General features: G+C 46.7%; 1 protein-coding gene across 1 annotated transcript in view; it reads left to right on the forward strand.

The window, feature by feature from the left end:
• The window catches only part of LOC142295939 (calpain-2 catalytic subunit-like), a 68049-nt gene that overhangs the window by 19491 nt on the left and 32592 nt on the right, over window positions 1-15966 (forward strand). The window contains exons 3-7 of the mRNA XM_075339070.1: window positions 6995-7113; window positions 7937-8070; window positions 8413-8581; window positions 13974-14057; window positions 15199-15284. Of these exons, the coding sequence (XP_075195185.1) occupies window positions 6995-7113; window positions 7937-8070; window positions 8413-8581; window positions 13974-14057; window positions 15199-15284 (592 nt within the window). The remainder of the gene's footprint in view (window positions 1-6994; window positions 7114-7936; window positions 8071-8412; window positions 8582-13973; window positions 14058-15198; window positions 15285-15966) is intronic.

Genomic DNA, 15966 nt, shown 5'->3' on the forward strand with positions numbered 1-15966 from the left:
TGTGCCCTGTGCTGTGTATACTGGTGGATAACTTGTGCCCTGTTGTGTGTATACTGGTGGATGTCTTGTGCCCTGTTGTGTGTATACTGGTGGATGTGTTGTGCCCTGTTGTGTGTATACTGGTGGATGTCTTGTGCCCTGTTGTGTGTGTATACTGGTGGATGTCTTGTGCCCTGTGCTGTGTATACTGGTGGATAACTTGTGCCCTGTTGTGTGTATACTGGTGGATGTCTTGTGCCCTGTTGTGTGTATACTGGTGGATATCTTGTGCCCCATTGTGTGTATACTGGTGGATATCTTGTGCCCCATTGTGTGTATACTGGTGGATGTGTTGTGCCCTGTGCTGTGTATACTGGTGGATGTGTTGTGCCCTGTGCTGTGTATACTGGTGGATAACTTGTGCCCCATTGTGTGTATACTGGTGGATGTGTTGTGCCCTGTGCTGTGTATACTGGTGGATAACTTGTGCCCTGTTGTGTGTATACTGGTGGATGTCTTGTGCCCTGTTGTGTGTATACTGGTGGATATCTTGTGCCCCATTGTGTGTATACTGGTGGATATCTTGTGCCCCATTGTGTGTATACTGGTGGATGTGTTGTGCCCTGTGCTGTGTATACTGGTGGATAACTTGTGCCCTGTTGTGTGTATACTGGTGGATGTCTTGTGCCCTGTTGTGTGTATACTGGTGGATGTGTTGTGCCCTGTTGTGTGTATACTGGTGGATGTCTTGTGCCCTGTTGTGTGTGTATACTGGTGGATGTCTTGTGCCCTGTGCTGTGTATACTGGTGGATAACTTGTGCCCTGTTGTGTGTATACTGGTGGATGTCTTGTGCCCTGTTGTGTGTATACTGGTGGATGTGTTGTGCCCTGTTGTGTGTATACTGGTGGATGTCTTGTGCCCTGTTGTGTGTATACTGGTGGATGTGTTGTGCCCTGTTGTGTGTATGCTGGTGGATGTGTTGTGCCCTGTTGTGTGTATGCTGGTGGATGTGTTGTGCCCTGTTGTGTGTATACTGGTGGATGTCTTGTGCCCTGTTGTGTGTATACTGGTGGATGTCGTGTGTTCTGTTGTGTGTATACTGGTGGATGTCTTGTGCCCTGTTGTGTGTATACTGGTGGATGTCTTGTGCCCTGTTGTGTCTATACTGGTGGATATTGTGTACCTTTTTTAGTGTATTTCCCTGTGGTTTTGTGGACTGAGGAGTTTGTGGTTTCTTGGTATATTGTATCTTTCTCAACTAATTTTTACTTCATTCATTCTTGTTGTTACAAAATCATTGCCGCTTGTTTCTTAATGGCCTGGGTGTGACCTGTTCATACACACCCAGCATGGGAACTCCGCAGGTCTGTGACTCAGTGGCTCTAAAATGTGCACAAACCGCAACTGCATGCAGAGGACGGACGCGGAGGGCCCGGGGGGCAGAGGACGGACGCGGAGGGCCCGGGGGGCAGAGGACGGACGCGGAGGGCCCGGGGGGCAGAGGACGGACGCGGAGGGCCCGGGGGGCAGAGGACGGACGCGGAGGGCCCGGGGGGCAGAGGACGGACGCGGAGGGCCCGGGGGGCAGAGGACGGACGCGGAGGGCCCGGGGGGCAGAGGACGGACGCGGAGGGCCCGGGGGGCAGAGGACGGACGCGGAGGGCCCGGGGGGCAGAGGACGGACGCGGAGGGCCCGGGGGGCAGAGGACGGACGCGGAGGGCCCGGGGGGCAGAGGACGGACGCGGAGGGCCCGGGGGGCAGAGGACGGACGCGGAGGGCCCGGGGGGCAGAGGACGGACGCGGAGGGCCCGGGGGGCAGAGGACGGACGCGGAGGGCCCGGGGGCAGGAGACGGACGCGGAGGGCCCGGGGGCAGAGGACGTACATTACTGTCAGCAGCACATCCCTGTCTACCCGAGGAAATGTGCTGACAATTATGATAATTATGTCCTCATAAAGAATTCCATCACAGCAGGATGTAACTGGATACAGGAGGATCAGTAATGAAATGTATGTACATGTGCACAGTAACTGCACCAGCAGAATAGTGAGTGCAGCTCTGGAGTATAATACAGGAGGTAACTCGGGATCAGTAATGTATGTACACAGTGACTGCTCCAGCAGAATAGTGAGTGCAGCTCTGGAGTATAATACAGGAGGTAACTCAGGATCAGTAATGTAATGAATGTACACAGTGACTGCTCCAGCAGAATAGTGAGTGCAGCTCTGGAGTATAATACAGGAGGTAACTCAGGATCAGTAATGTAATGTATGTACACAGTGACTGCACCAGCAGAATAGTGAGTGCAGCTCTGGGGTATAATACAGGAGAGAGCTCAGGGTCAGTAATGTATGTACACAGTGACTGCACCAGCAGAATAGTGAGTGCAGCTCTGGGGTATAATACAGGCTGACTGTAGACTATTTCCAATGCTGCCATTCATCTCACAAGCATGCAGACGTACATTTGGGGCTTCATAGTTTCGAGCACAGTAGTTGTCAGGCTGAATCCTCTGCTGACTTTGATAATCTAAAATAGTCATAAATGTTAAAAATTCAAATGAAAAGTTCATTAAAGCAGAATATACATTTTCGGTTCATTTCTTACAATTCCTGTACTCTCTGCTTGTTGTCAGAGAATGGAAGTTTTCAGTCTTCACATTGAAAAAAGTGAAACCTCTGGTAGCGCTCGGGATCACCTGTGGCCTTGCTACAGTGTAACAAGCCCCGGCGGTTCTGTAAACTGAACATTTGTGCAGGAAAATGTTTTCCTTTCATTTTTTAAAAACTTTCATACCACATCCCTGGCGTCTAGTGATACAATGTAACAGCAGGTAGATCTCTACCAGCATTTGCAATGAATATCCCGTGTACACGATGGGCTGTCAGCGGATATTCCAGCAGGTAGTCACAGCAACACACAAGAACAATGTGGTTTCCTCTTTCAGTCATTTTAGCTCTTTTTTCACTATGATTCAGCGGGCGAGTCACTGGGGAGTTATGCAAAAATATCAAACACATTCTTTGTAAAAAAAAAAAAAAAAAGCATGTGTATATAGAAAATATAGTCACATCTGCATCCTTATTTCTATGGCAACCAAATAGTGCAACAAATAAAAAAGTTGCATTGAGTTCCATCCTTCATTCATTTTCAGACCCCTGATATACAGTTGCAGTCCTCTTTGTGGGGGCCTTGCAGGCTTTACTAGCTGCAATCTATACTGTATATCTATGATGCAGCTTCCTGATTTTTCATTTGACAGATCGTGAAGAATCTCTTCCCCCTCCCCCGCCGCTGTCTGCAGATAATACCATCCATTACTAATCTACCACATTTTTTCTCTTTTGCAGAATACCCCTACATCTTCTGTCCTCCAGATTACCCTACATATTCTGTCCTCCAGATTACCCCCAGATTCTGCCCTCCAGATTACCCTACATATTCTGTCCTCCAGATTACCCTACATATTCTGTCCTCCAGATTACCCCCAGATTCTGCCCTCCAGATTACCCTACATATTCTGTCCTCCAGATTACCCTACATATTCTGTCCTCCAGATTACCCCCAGATTCTGCCCTCCAGATTACCCTACATATTCTGTCCTCCAGATTACCCCCAGATTCTGCCCTCCAGATTACCCCACATATTCTGTCCTCCAGATTACCCCCAGATTCTGTCCTCCAGATTACCCCACATATTCTGTCCTCCAGATTACCCCACATATTCTGTCCTCCAGATTACCCCACATATTCTGTCCTCCAGATTACTCCCAGATTCTGCCCTCCAGATTACCCCCAGATTCTGTCCTCCAGATTACCCCCAGATTCTGTCCTCCAGATTACCCCCAGATTCTGTCCTCCAGATTACCCCCAGATTCTGTCCTCCAGATTACCCCCAGATTCTGTCCTCCAGATTACCCCCAGATTCTGTCCTCCAGATTACCCCCAGATTCTGTCCTCCAGATTACCCCCAGATTCTGTCCTCCAGATTACCCCCAGATTCTGTCCTCCAGATTACCCCCAGATTCTGTCCTCCAGATTACCCCCAGATTCTGTCCTCCAGATTACCCCCAGATTCTGTCAACCAGATTACCCCACATATTCTGTCAACCAGATTACCCCACATATTCTGTCCTCCAGATTACCCCACATATTCTGTCCTCCAGATTACTCCCAGATTCTGCCCTCCAGATTACCCCACATATTCTGTCCTCCAGATTACCCCCAGATTCTGCCCTCCAGATTACCCCACATATTCTGTCCTCCAGATTACCCCCAGATTCTGTCCTCCAGATTACCCCCCAGATTCTGTCCTCCAGATTACCCCACATATTCTGTCATCCAGATTACCCCACATATTCTGTCATCCAGATTACCCCACATATTCTGTCCTCCAGATTACCCCACATATTCTGTCCTCCAGATTACCCCACATATTCTGTCCTCCAGATTACCCCACATATTCTGTCCTCCAGATTACCCCACATATTCTGTCCTCCAGATTACCCCACATATTCTGTCCTCCAGATTACTGTACATGTTCTGTCCTCCAGATTACCCCACATATTCTGTCCTCCAGATTACACTACATACCCTCTCCTACACCCATATTCTGTCCTCCAGATTATCCTACATATTCTGTCTTCCAGATTACCTCACATATTCTGTCTTTCAGATTAACCTACATATTCTGCCCTCCAGATTACCCTACATACTCTGCCCTCCATATTACCCCCAGATTCTGGCCTCCAAATTACACTTACATAATCTGTCCTCCCATATTACCTCACATATTCTGTCCTCCCAGATTACCCTACATATTATGTCCTCCCAGATTATCCCTACATATTCTGTCCTCCCAGATTACCCTACATATTCTATCCTCCAGATTACCTTACATATTTTGTCCTCTAGATTCTCACCGTGATAGAGGGTAGCCCTTGTAATCTGCCCTCCCTGAAGACTTAGATGCTCACCCCCTTGGCAGACTCTGACCTCCTGCTTTAATCCTCATCATACACCTATTCCCTGTCTAAAGGGTGTGGCCCCGTCCTCCAGAACATTAGTGCCTCGGGGCCCATATCACTTTGCTGCCCTGACGCTGTGAGTGAGGATTTTCTACCTTTTACTCACATGGGAATTTCCTACTGTTTTTTTCTCTGCGGCTGAACCTTACTGGAGTTTTCCATCACGTCTGGAATGTAGTTTTATTATTCATGTTCAGCTGAAGACACAAACCTCCTTTTCATCAGACCAGTCACATTATTCCTCCCGCAGATTCCTCATTTTTTCTCCTGCAGGTTTCTGGTTGCATATTTTCTTGCAGAAACAGAATTTTGTATTATCACTAGTACAATTTTTATAAACAGATTATATTGCCCATATGCCTTTTTAGTCAGAGGCAATCTCCTCTCAATACAACCCCCCCATTCATATAACCACTATACCAACACAGCTAGGATAAGAGGGCTGCACTAGCCGCTGCAAGGAAATTGCCAGGCTACAGCGACTTGCAAGAGCTTTTCTTTTATGGAGGCCTCCTTCTACCTGATCCCAAGCAACCATGGAAAATGTGGGTTATACAACTATTTTTTTTTGTTTTACAGTATTTAATGATGTAGATACAACAATATCTCATATATCTCAGCCTCCAGAGTAAGCTCCTCCTTCCCTGGCGGTGTTGTCACAGGACCACCTCCACAGTAAGCTCCTCCTATCCTGTCGGTGTGGTCACAGGACCACCTCCAGAGTAAGCTCCTCCTATCCTGTCGGTGTGGTCACAGGACCACCTCCAGAGTAAGCTCCTCCTATCCTGTCGGTGTGGTCACAGGACCACCTCCAGAGTAAGATCCTCCTTCCCTGGCAGTGTTGTCACAGGACCACCTCCAGAGTAAGCTCCTCCTTCCCTGGCAGTGTTGTCACACGGCTGCCTCCAGAGTAAGCTTCTCCTTCCCTGGCGGTGTTGTCACACGGCTGCCTCCAGAGTAAGCTTCTCCTTCCCTGGCGGTGTTGTCACACGGCTGCCTCCAGAGTAAGCTCCTCCTTCCCTGGCAGTGTTGTCACACGGCTGCCTCCAGAGTAAGCTTCTCCTTCCCTGGCGGTGTTGTCACACGGCTGCCTCCAGAGTAAGCTTCTCCTTCCCTGGCGGTGTTGTCACAAGGCTGCCACCAGAGTAATCTCCTCCTATCCTGGCGGTGCTGTCACAGAACCACCTCCAGAGCAAGCTCCTCCTATCCTGGCGGTGTGGTCACAGGACCACCTCCAGAGTAAGCTCCTCCTTCCCTGGTGGTGTTGTCACACGGCTGCCTCCAGATTAAGCTCCTTCCCTTGTGGTGTTGTCACAGGACTGCCTCCAGAGTAAGCGCCTCCTTCCCAGGTGGTGTCACAGGACTGCCTCCAGAGTAAACTCCTCCTTCGCTCGCGGTGTGGTCACAGGGCAGACTCCAGATTAAGCTCCTCCTTCCCTGGCGGTGTTGTCACAGGACCACCTATAAAGTAAGCTCCTCCTTCCCTGGAGGTGTGGTCACAGGGCAGCCTCCAGAGTAAGCTCCTCCTTCCCATTGGTTTTGTCACAGGAACACCTCCAGAGTAAGCTCCTCCTTCCCTGGCGGTGTTGTCACAAGGCAGCCTCCAGAGTAAGCGCCTCCTTCCCTGGCAGTGTGGTCACAGGACCACCTCCAGGGTAAGCTCCTCCCATCTCCATCACATACAGAAGCACTGGTGAGCAGCTGCAGCTGCATCCCCCTCCTCCCTGTCTTCTACTTACTGTTTTACACTGCTGTTGAGGGGGTTTCTGATTTTTTTACAGAGAGGCTACAGGTGTAGTAAGGGGATCTGCGGAGTGCAGGAGAGCGCAGAAGGTGAATTGGGTTGTCATATAATGAACTTAGCTCTGCTACATCGGTATCTGTAATAGTGTCCTGCAGTGCTGTATGGCCGCAGTGTATCACCGACGTTGCCTCTGTGTTATTCCAGCTGTCAGTCACACACACAACCTCTTCTTCGTCCTCCAGGTGACTGCTGGCTGCTGGCCGCCATCGCTTCTCTCACGCTCAATGAGCAGATCCTGTCTCGTGTTGTCCCTAAAGACCAAAGTTTCCAAGAAAAGTACGCAGGAATATTCCATTTTCAGGTAAAATATATCAGGAGGAATGAGAACTTTTTCATTAACGATCTCAGAAAATGTATATAGGATGGGAAATAAAAGGTGATACAAAAAATATATATATATTCAAGTTTTTGGATTCAATTTTTGCATCATTTTTCAAAATCTGTTCTTGCCGTCAGTCGGTGGAAGCCTCGTTTACACCCAGAGGGTATCTGGTCCAAAACGTGCCATGTGTTGCTCAGATTTTAAAGAGTAGTGTACATAAAAAAAGTGGTGCCCTATAGGAAAAATTCTGACTTTACTTACTAACTTAACCATTAAGATGCTATGGTCGGTGTCCTCTAAGGCATCTAAGGGGTTGAACTGCTGCGAGAAGGGACAGCTTCAATTGCAGTATTCGGCTGTGTAAAATGGCTTGTACCCACCAGGTCAAAAGTGGAGTCAGCACATGAGCCCCCGATATACAAGTCCTGGTAGGTGTCGGAAGAAGGGAGCACCGTTGTTTCGGCTTCTGGTCCCCTCTCATCAGTCCCTATCGATTGTATGGTCTGGTCTGTCTCCGGTGGAATTACACTGTTGGTCTTCGTTGACTTCCATGAGGAATTATACAATAAATAAATATATTTTATCCACAATCAAAGGAGAAAATCTCCAAAGTGGGGGGGAGTTTCCAACTATATACTACATTGGACCACCAGTGATCTCAAAAACGGAGGTCCTGCTTGACTTGGGTAAATGGATCAGGGTTGGAACCATGTTCTTGGGATTGGTGGTGATCCCTATGGTCAGATTTGTGATGAAGTTAATGTTGTGGGGGGTTTATGTCTTGTCCCCTTTTGTTTTCTAGTTCTGGCAGTTCGGAGAATGGGTGGATGTGGTGATAGACGATCGGCTGCCTACAAAAAACAACGAGCTGGTCTTTGTTCATTCTGCTGAAGGGACTGAATTTTGGAGCGCCCTGTTGGAAAAGGCCTACGCCAAGTAAGACTGTACACACTGTCCATCCCAGTGATGCCCATCCATCATATTTGGGTCCCCATAGACGAGCACAATCACAACAGTGGTCTTAGGTCCGAAATTCTCCCAATAATTTGGGGACACTCTCTCACGTATGAGATTTTTTACATATCCATGTTTTTAATCTGAAACCCTTTAAGCCACCTTACGGTCACCACATACAGTACTTTGCCTATACTAGATGAACAGATGTTGTTTTCATGCATAGAAGTTGTATACCCCAAATGGCAAACTACGCTTTATGGCAAAACATGATGGGACGCAAGTAAGTGAGTTTAGGTGTGACGGGTGCATCTTCACACGCAGGCTGAATGGATCTTATGAAGCGTTATCCGGTGGTGCCACTACTGAGGGCTTTGAAGATTTCACTGGTGGTCTGGCAGAATGGTACGAGCTGAAGAAAGCACCCGCCAATCTATTCAAGATCATACAGAAGGCGCTGAAGACCGGCTCTCTTCTGGGCTGCTCCATAGATGTGAGTTTTGTCCTATCCTGCCATCTTTGGTCTTCGGAGAAAAGTTATAAAATTCTGTGAAGCCCCTGGGATTTCAAGGTGTCATCAAACATCTAGATAAATTTCTTGAGGGGTCTAGTTTCCAGACTGGGGTCACTTGTGGGGAAGCTACACTGTTTAGGTACATCAGGGGCTCCTCAAACGCGACATGGTGTCCGCTAATTATCGCACCTATTTTCGCATTCCAAAAAGTGGAATGACTCTCCTTCCCTTCCGAGCCCTCAGATTTTAAGGTTTTGTCATAGTCTTCTATATTTCACATATGTAATGGAGATAAGTCCTTTTTTATAAACAATTATTTTTGGGCCAAATAAACCACCTGATCAGCCAGTAAACTATTCGTTCATCAAGTTTACATACACATAACCTAAAGTTTGCCAAACTCGCCAATCCTAGTAGAATTGATCAACAGTCAATGTGTGCAGGGGCCTACTAAATCTTCCCCCAACAGACCATGTTGGGAAGGAGAAGGAACAGCACATTAGATTTCCAACTGCCAAGCTTGTTTTTCCCCATGTGATAATCCACAGTGAATGGAGCACACTCAGCCAAGCACTCCCATGTCTATTGAGGTGGCAAGAGAGATGGCTATCGGTCAAAACACCATAGCTGAAAGCCATCTACTGTGTATGGAGGACTTAAAAGGTCTTTGTTACTTCTGTCCTCTACCGTGTTACAATTCGATATATCTATCCCTTTAATAAACAATGGTTTCATACATGTTGGATGGTAGGCCGGTTGCGCTGAAATAGTTGGCTTTAGCACCATGTGTGTCTACGAAGATAATAGTGTTGTTAGATCATGAAAAGTTGGGAGTGTAAAAACCGAAGAGCTTTCAGCAATGCCTCTTTGGTGGTTCCTCTGGGTGGGAGTTTTCCAATTTTGGGTAGTCCAGGATACATCTGTAATCTTTGTGACCCAGTGGAGAGTATGAAAATGGTAGAGAGGCCAAAAACATTCCCATCACTTTATTTGGATTTTCCTAATGACCCATGACTGGTTGTAGCTGACCATTTTATAGTATCTTCTATCCATCATTTTGGCTGATAGATGAACAGCATGAGTTCAGAATTTGGCCATCGATGAATCTCAGTTCTTCATGGTGACGTATATTAGAGTAATTGTTCTGTAATTATTGAGCGAAAAGATTTTGAGGACTGAGACCATCATTAATATTGTCCCATGGGAAATTGTCCAAAGAAAGCATCACATTCCTCGAGAGGTCAACATTTCCCCTCATATTCATTTTATGTTGTCTTCATGAACTTTGGCCATGGTCAGGCTCAACTGGAAATTGCCAAGTTATTGCATCATTTCCCATAGTCAACCTAGAGAGTCAGGCCTTGTTTACTCAGAACAATGCCCTGCTGAGATCGGTGATCTTTGATAGAAGCTAAATGATCATTTGACTCAACAACCAACAAACAAATGTTTTGCTAGTTCATAGGGTTACTGGCAGCCTGGTAGGATGTTTAGGAATGCTGTCACGCAATGGACCTTTTAGAGTTGATTTATTGGCCTTAAGCGGGCCTTACGCGCTACAATATATCGAACGATGAGTCGGCGGCGTCACGTCGTAAGTGACGCACATCCGGCATTGTTAGTGATATTGTAGCGTGTGAAACCTGATTGCGATTGAACGAAAAACCGTTGATTGCATGCACGTCGTTCAACTATTAAAAATTGAATGTCCGGTTGTTAAATGTTCCCGAGGCAGCACACATCGCTCCGTGTGACACCCCGGGAACGATGAACACATCTTACCTGCTTCCCGCCTGCAATGCGGAAGGAAGGAGGTGGGCGGGATGTTTACGTCCCGCTCATCTCCGCCCCTCCGCTTCTATTGGACGGCTGCCGTGTGACGCCGAACGTCCCTCCCACTACAGGAAGTGGTTGTTCGCCGCCCACATCGAGGTCGTATGGAAGGTAAGTACGTATGACGGGATTTAATCGTTGGTGCGACACTGGCAACAAATTGAACGTGCCGCACATACGATGGGGGCGGGTCACATCGCATACGATATCGCATGTGTAATTGTAACGTGTAAAGCAGGCTTTAGCTGTCCATATCTCTTAGATTATTCTCAACCTTCCCTGGGACCACCTGCCAATCATGAGTACTGAGCACCCGAGCATGGTAGTGCCCGCTCATCACTAGTTACCAGTACTGAGCACTCGAGCATGGTAGTGCCCGCTCATCACTAGTTACCAGTACTGAGCACCCGAGCATGGTAGTGCCCGCTCATCACTAGTTACCAGTACTGAGCACTCGAGCATGGTAGTGCCCGCTCATAACTAGATACCAGTACTGAGCACCCGAGCATGGTAGTGCCCGCTCATCACTAGTTACCAGTACTGAACACCTAAGCATGATAGTGCCCGCTCATCACTAATCTTGACATTTTTTTTTTCAGTTTATTGGGTGCAGTCACAGCTTCCTCAAAGGAAAGATCTTGATTGTCTTTTTTGAAGTGCAATGTTCCATTTAGCAGATGGTAAAGCAATTAGTAAGAAGTGCACATTCCTGTGTTTTAGGGTACATTAACACGACCGATCCGTTTTTGCGGTCCGCAAAAAAGGGTCCGTTTTTTTCACGTATGCATCCGTGTGGCATCCGTTCCATTCCGTATACGGTCCGTATGTCATCCATTTGTTATCCGTGTGCCTTCCGTTTTTTTTGCGGACCGCAAAAAACGGAAGCAGCAAGAAAGATAAATAGATGAGTAGATATGGAGATGGAATAGATATAGAGACCGAGAGAGGGATGAATGAATAAATAAATGAATGAATAGAGGGATAGAGGGATAGATAGATAATATATGAGAAAGACATATATAATGTCCTACCCCCCTGCATATTCTAAGCTGGCACCCTTTTGTGACTTTCATGTGGCACTAAAGGGTGCTTAGCCTTGTATTTAGCCCAAAAATAAATAAATTAAAAAAAAAATTACGTGGGGTCCCCCCCTATCTTTTGTAGCCAGCTAGGGTAAAGCAGACGGCTGCAGCCTGCAGACCACAGCTGTCAGCTTTACCTTGGCTGGTAATCCAAAACTGAGGGCACCCCACGCTGTTATTTTAAATTAAATAAATAATAATAATAAAAAAAAAAACACGTGGGGGTCCCCCCAAAGTTGGATCTCCAGCCAAGGTAAAGCGGACAGCTGGGGTCTGATATTCTCAGACTAGGGAGGTCCATGGTTATTGGACTCACCCCAGCCTAAAAATAGCAGGCCACAGCCGCCCCAGAAGTGGCGCATCCATTAGATGTGCCTATCCTGGCGCTTTGCCCCAACTCATCCTGTTGCCCTGGTGCGGTGGCAAACGGGGTAATATATGGGGTTGATGCCACATGTGCAATGTCACCTGGCATCAAGCCCTGGGGTTAGTGATGTCATGGAGTCTATCAGATACCCGACATCACACACCCAGTCAGTAAGAAATAAAAAAATAGACAACAAAAAAAGTTTTATTTGAAAAAACACTCCCCAAAACATTCCCTCTTTCACCAATTTATTGAAAAGAACAATCAAATCCGGGTCCGGCGTAATCCAAAAAGGGGGTCCCACGGCGATCCATACCATAGTCACTGTCCCAGTCAATGAAGAACAGCATGTTCCCCATTGGCTGGGAGAGTAATGCAGTGACCTGAGCTAACGTCATGAGGTCAGCCCAGGTCACTGCAGGGCATGACCAGCGCTGCTGTCAGGAGGTTAGATGAGATCATTACCTGAGGTGACGATCTCCTGCTCTGCTGACATCAGCGCTGTCACTACCTTCCATTGCCCGCTGCGTTCTCAGCAGTATCGCGAGAGCACGTGACGTCACCGCTAGTGACAGTCTCGGGCCACCCGCGAGACATGACGTGAGAACGCAGCGGGCATAGAAAGCAGTGACAAGCGCTGACGTCAGCAGAGCAGGAGATCGTCACCTCAGGTAATGATCTCATCTAACCTCCGGACAGCAGCGCTTGTCATCCCCACAGCTGCAGGCACTGCAATGTGAGAAGCTGCTGATACTGCGGGCAGACACAGAACACTGCAGTGCGAGCAGCCGCGGGGCTGAAGCGGGACACAGACTGCACGGGCACCCGACGGAGGTCACATGGAAGTGCTTCTGTGCGGCTTCCGGGGATTTTGCGGGCCCATTGACTTGTATTGAGTCATGGTCCGTTATTACGGAACAGAATAGGACATGTTCCATAATAACGGAGCGGACATGCGGCATCCTATGTGGGTTTTTTTGTAGGATCGGATGCACACGGAAGTTCTTCCATGTGCCATCCGATCCTACACAAAGACATTGAAAAGATGGTCCTGTCCGTGGGTCCGCAAAAAAACAGGAACTGACCAGGACAAACTGATCGGTCATGTGAATGTACCCTTAGTACTAGTCATCACTTTTTAGGTCAGACTCTGAGCATCCAGTGCTTAAGGGGAACCTGTCATCATTTCAGTCACCCATTAGTAGTGCATCATTCCCGTTTGCAAACACCATAACAATCAGCCCTGTAGGCTAACTACATGGGGGTACATCACAAGGACCATGCACTGCAAAGCGTAACTCTTCTTACCACCTGCTGACTGGATTCCTACAATGTCAATGAAATTTTGAGCATGCGCTTTGCTTGTCAGTGGTTGCGCGGAAAAGAAATCAGCTGTACTGCCTGATCGTTCATCTATGGAGCACAGCTGACCTAATTGGACACAATTCACTGAAAAAGGACAAAAACAATAAAAACACTGAAGAACAAAAAACAACAATACCGTGTTCAGACACAAATGCACAACATGGCGCAGCTGCTGCCTGAATCAATGAGGACCTGCTGTGCCGTGTTGTGCATTTGTGTCTAACTGGCCACAAAGCATGAAGACTGAATTAGGGGCATGCACCATAGACTGTAATAATGTTGAGGAATCTATAGTTAACGCGCATGCGCTGGATTTTCTGTGCAACAGAAGATGTGATGAGATGTCCATCATGAGTACAATGCTCAGACACAAATGCACAACATAGCGCAGCCCCTGCCTATATCAGTGGGGGCCTGCTGTGCCGTGTTGTGCATTTGTGTCTAACTGGCCACAAAGCATGAAGACCGAATTAGGCGCATGCGCAGTAGACTGTAGTAATGTTGAGGAATCGTCGTTAAATACGCAGGCTCCGGATTGTCTGTGCGAAAGGAGCAAAAGATCATAAGAACAAGCGTGACTCTTCCCCCAATCATCGGGCTCTTTTGAAATAAATGTAGCACAATATCAAAAACCAATCCCAGAGGTATTGTGCTGTCAGGACGTTCACCGACAACACACCAATGTCCTATTATGCATCATTATGGTGACCTTTGTATGTTTCAGATCACAAGCGCGGCCGAGACCGAAGCGATCACCCGCCAGAAGCTGGTGAAGGGCCATGCGTACTCTGTGACCGCCGCAGAAGAGGTGGGGACAATGATTCTTATTTTCTTTGCAGTCCTATTTTAACTCATATATATATATATATATATATATTATATATATATATATATATATATATATATATATATATATATATTAGTACAGACCAAAACTTTGGACACACCTTATTCAAAGACTTTTTTTTACTTTCATGACTCTGATAATTGTAGCTTCACATTGAAGACATCAAAACTATGAATTAACACATGTGGAATGAAATACTTAAACAAATGGGAAACAACTGAAGATCTGTCTTATATTCTAGGCTCTTCACAGTAGCCACCTTTTTTTTTGCTTTGATTACTGCTTTGCACACTCTTGGCATTCTCTTGATGAGTTTCAAGAGGCAGTCACCGGAAATGTTCTTCCAACAGTCTTGAAGGAGTTCCCAGAGATGCTTAGCACTTATTGGCCCTTTTGCCTTCACTCTGCAGTCCAGCTCACCCCAAACAATCTTGATTGGGTTCAGGTCTGGTGACTGTGGAGGCCAGGTCATCTGGCGTAGCACCCCATCACTCTCCTTCTTAGTCAAATAGCCCTTACACAGCCTGGAGGGGTGTTTGGGGGTCATTGTCCTGTTGAAAAATAAATGATGGTCTAACTAAACGCAAACCGGATGGAATAGCACGCCGCTGCAAGATGCTGTGGTAGCCATGCTGGTTCAGTATGCCTTCAATTCTGAATAAATCCCCAACAGTGTCACCAGCAAAGCACCCCCCACACCATCACCCCTCCTCCTCCATGCTTCACGGTGGGAACCAGCCATGTAGAGTCCATCCGTTCACCTTTTCTACAAAGACATGGTGGTTGGATCCAAAGATCTCAAATTTGGGCTCATCAGACCAAAGCAGAGATTTCCACTGGTCTAATGTCCATTCCTTGTGTTCTTTAGCCCAAACAAGTCTCTTCTGCTTGTTGCCTGTCCTTAGCAGGGGTTTCCTAGCAGCTATTTTACCATGAAGGCCTGCTGCACAAAGTCTCCTCTTAACAGTTGTTCTAGAGATAAGGTGTGTCCAAACTTTTGGTCTGCACTGTGTATGTATATGTATATGTGTGTGTGTGTGTATATGTATGTATGTATGTACGTATATATTTTACATTCCCTTACGTTATCTTATCCAACCAGGTAAACTACAGAGGCAGCCAGGAAAAACTCATAAGGATCCGAAATCCCTGGGGAGAGGTGGAGTGGAACGGAGCGTGGAGCGATAAGTGAGCGCAAGAGATGGACATGATATAAATTCCAACCACAGTGGCACAGCTCTGTTACAGGAGGTTTTCTAAGACTTCGCTATTGCTGGCCTAACTACTTTTTACTCCAGAGCTGCATTTATAATACTGCAGAATACAACATGAAAACTATAAACATTTTGCCGATAGTCTTAGATTTAAAAGCTTAGCTGAGTTCTTATATGTGTAGGGCTACAATGCTACATATCTCACAATACAACACGGCAGAAGATGTTGCATATAGATATACAGTAATTGATTGTAGGTTGTTTGGCTGATGGGAACGCGGAAGAAGTATGAATACAGCTGTAGAGTATGATAAAATAATACACGAGATAAAATTTCACATAGCACAGCATTGCTGATAGGATCTCTGAAGAATTATGAATGCAGCTCTGGAGTATGATAAAATAATACACATAAGGTAAAATTTTGCACAGCATTGCTGATAGGAACTCGGAAAAAGTATGAATGCAGCTCTGGAGTATGATAAAATGATACACATGAGATAAAATGAAAATAAATGCAACACAAAACAGCATTCTGTGTGTGAACATATAACTACAGCTGCTTTCACACTACGTTTTTTTAACATGCGTCATGAACATTTTTTTAACGCAAAAACTGATCCAGTGCAAATGCGTTTTCATTTCAATGCATTTGC

This window comes from Anomaloglossus baeobatrachus, chromosome 3 (genome assembly GCF_048569485.1).
Source record: "Anomaloglossus baeobatrachus isolate aAnoBae1 chromosome 3, aAnoBae1.hap1, whole genome shotgun sequence".
NCBI lineage: Eukaryota > Metazoa > Chordata > Amphibia > Anura > Aromobatidae > Anomaloglossus > Anomaloglossus baeobatrachus.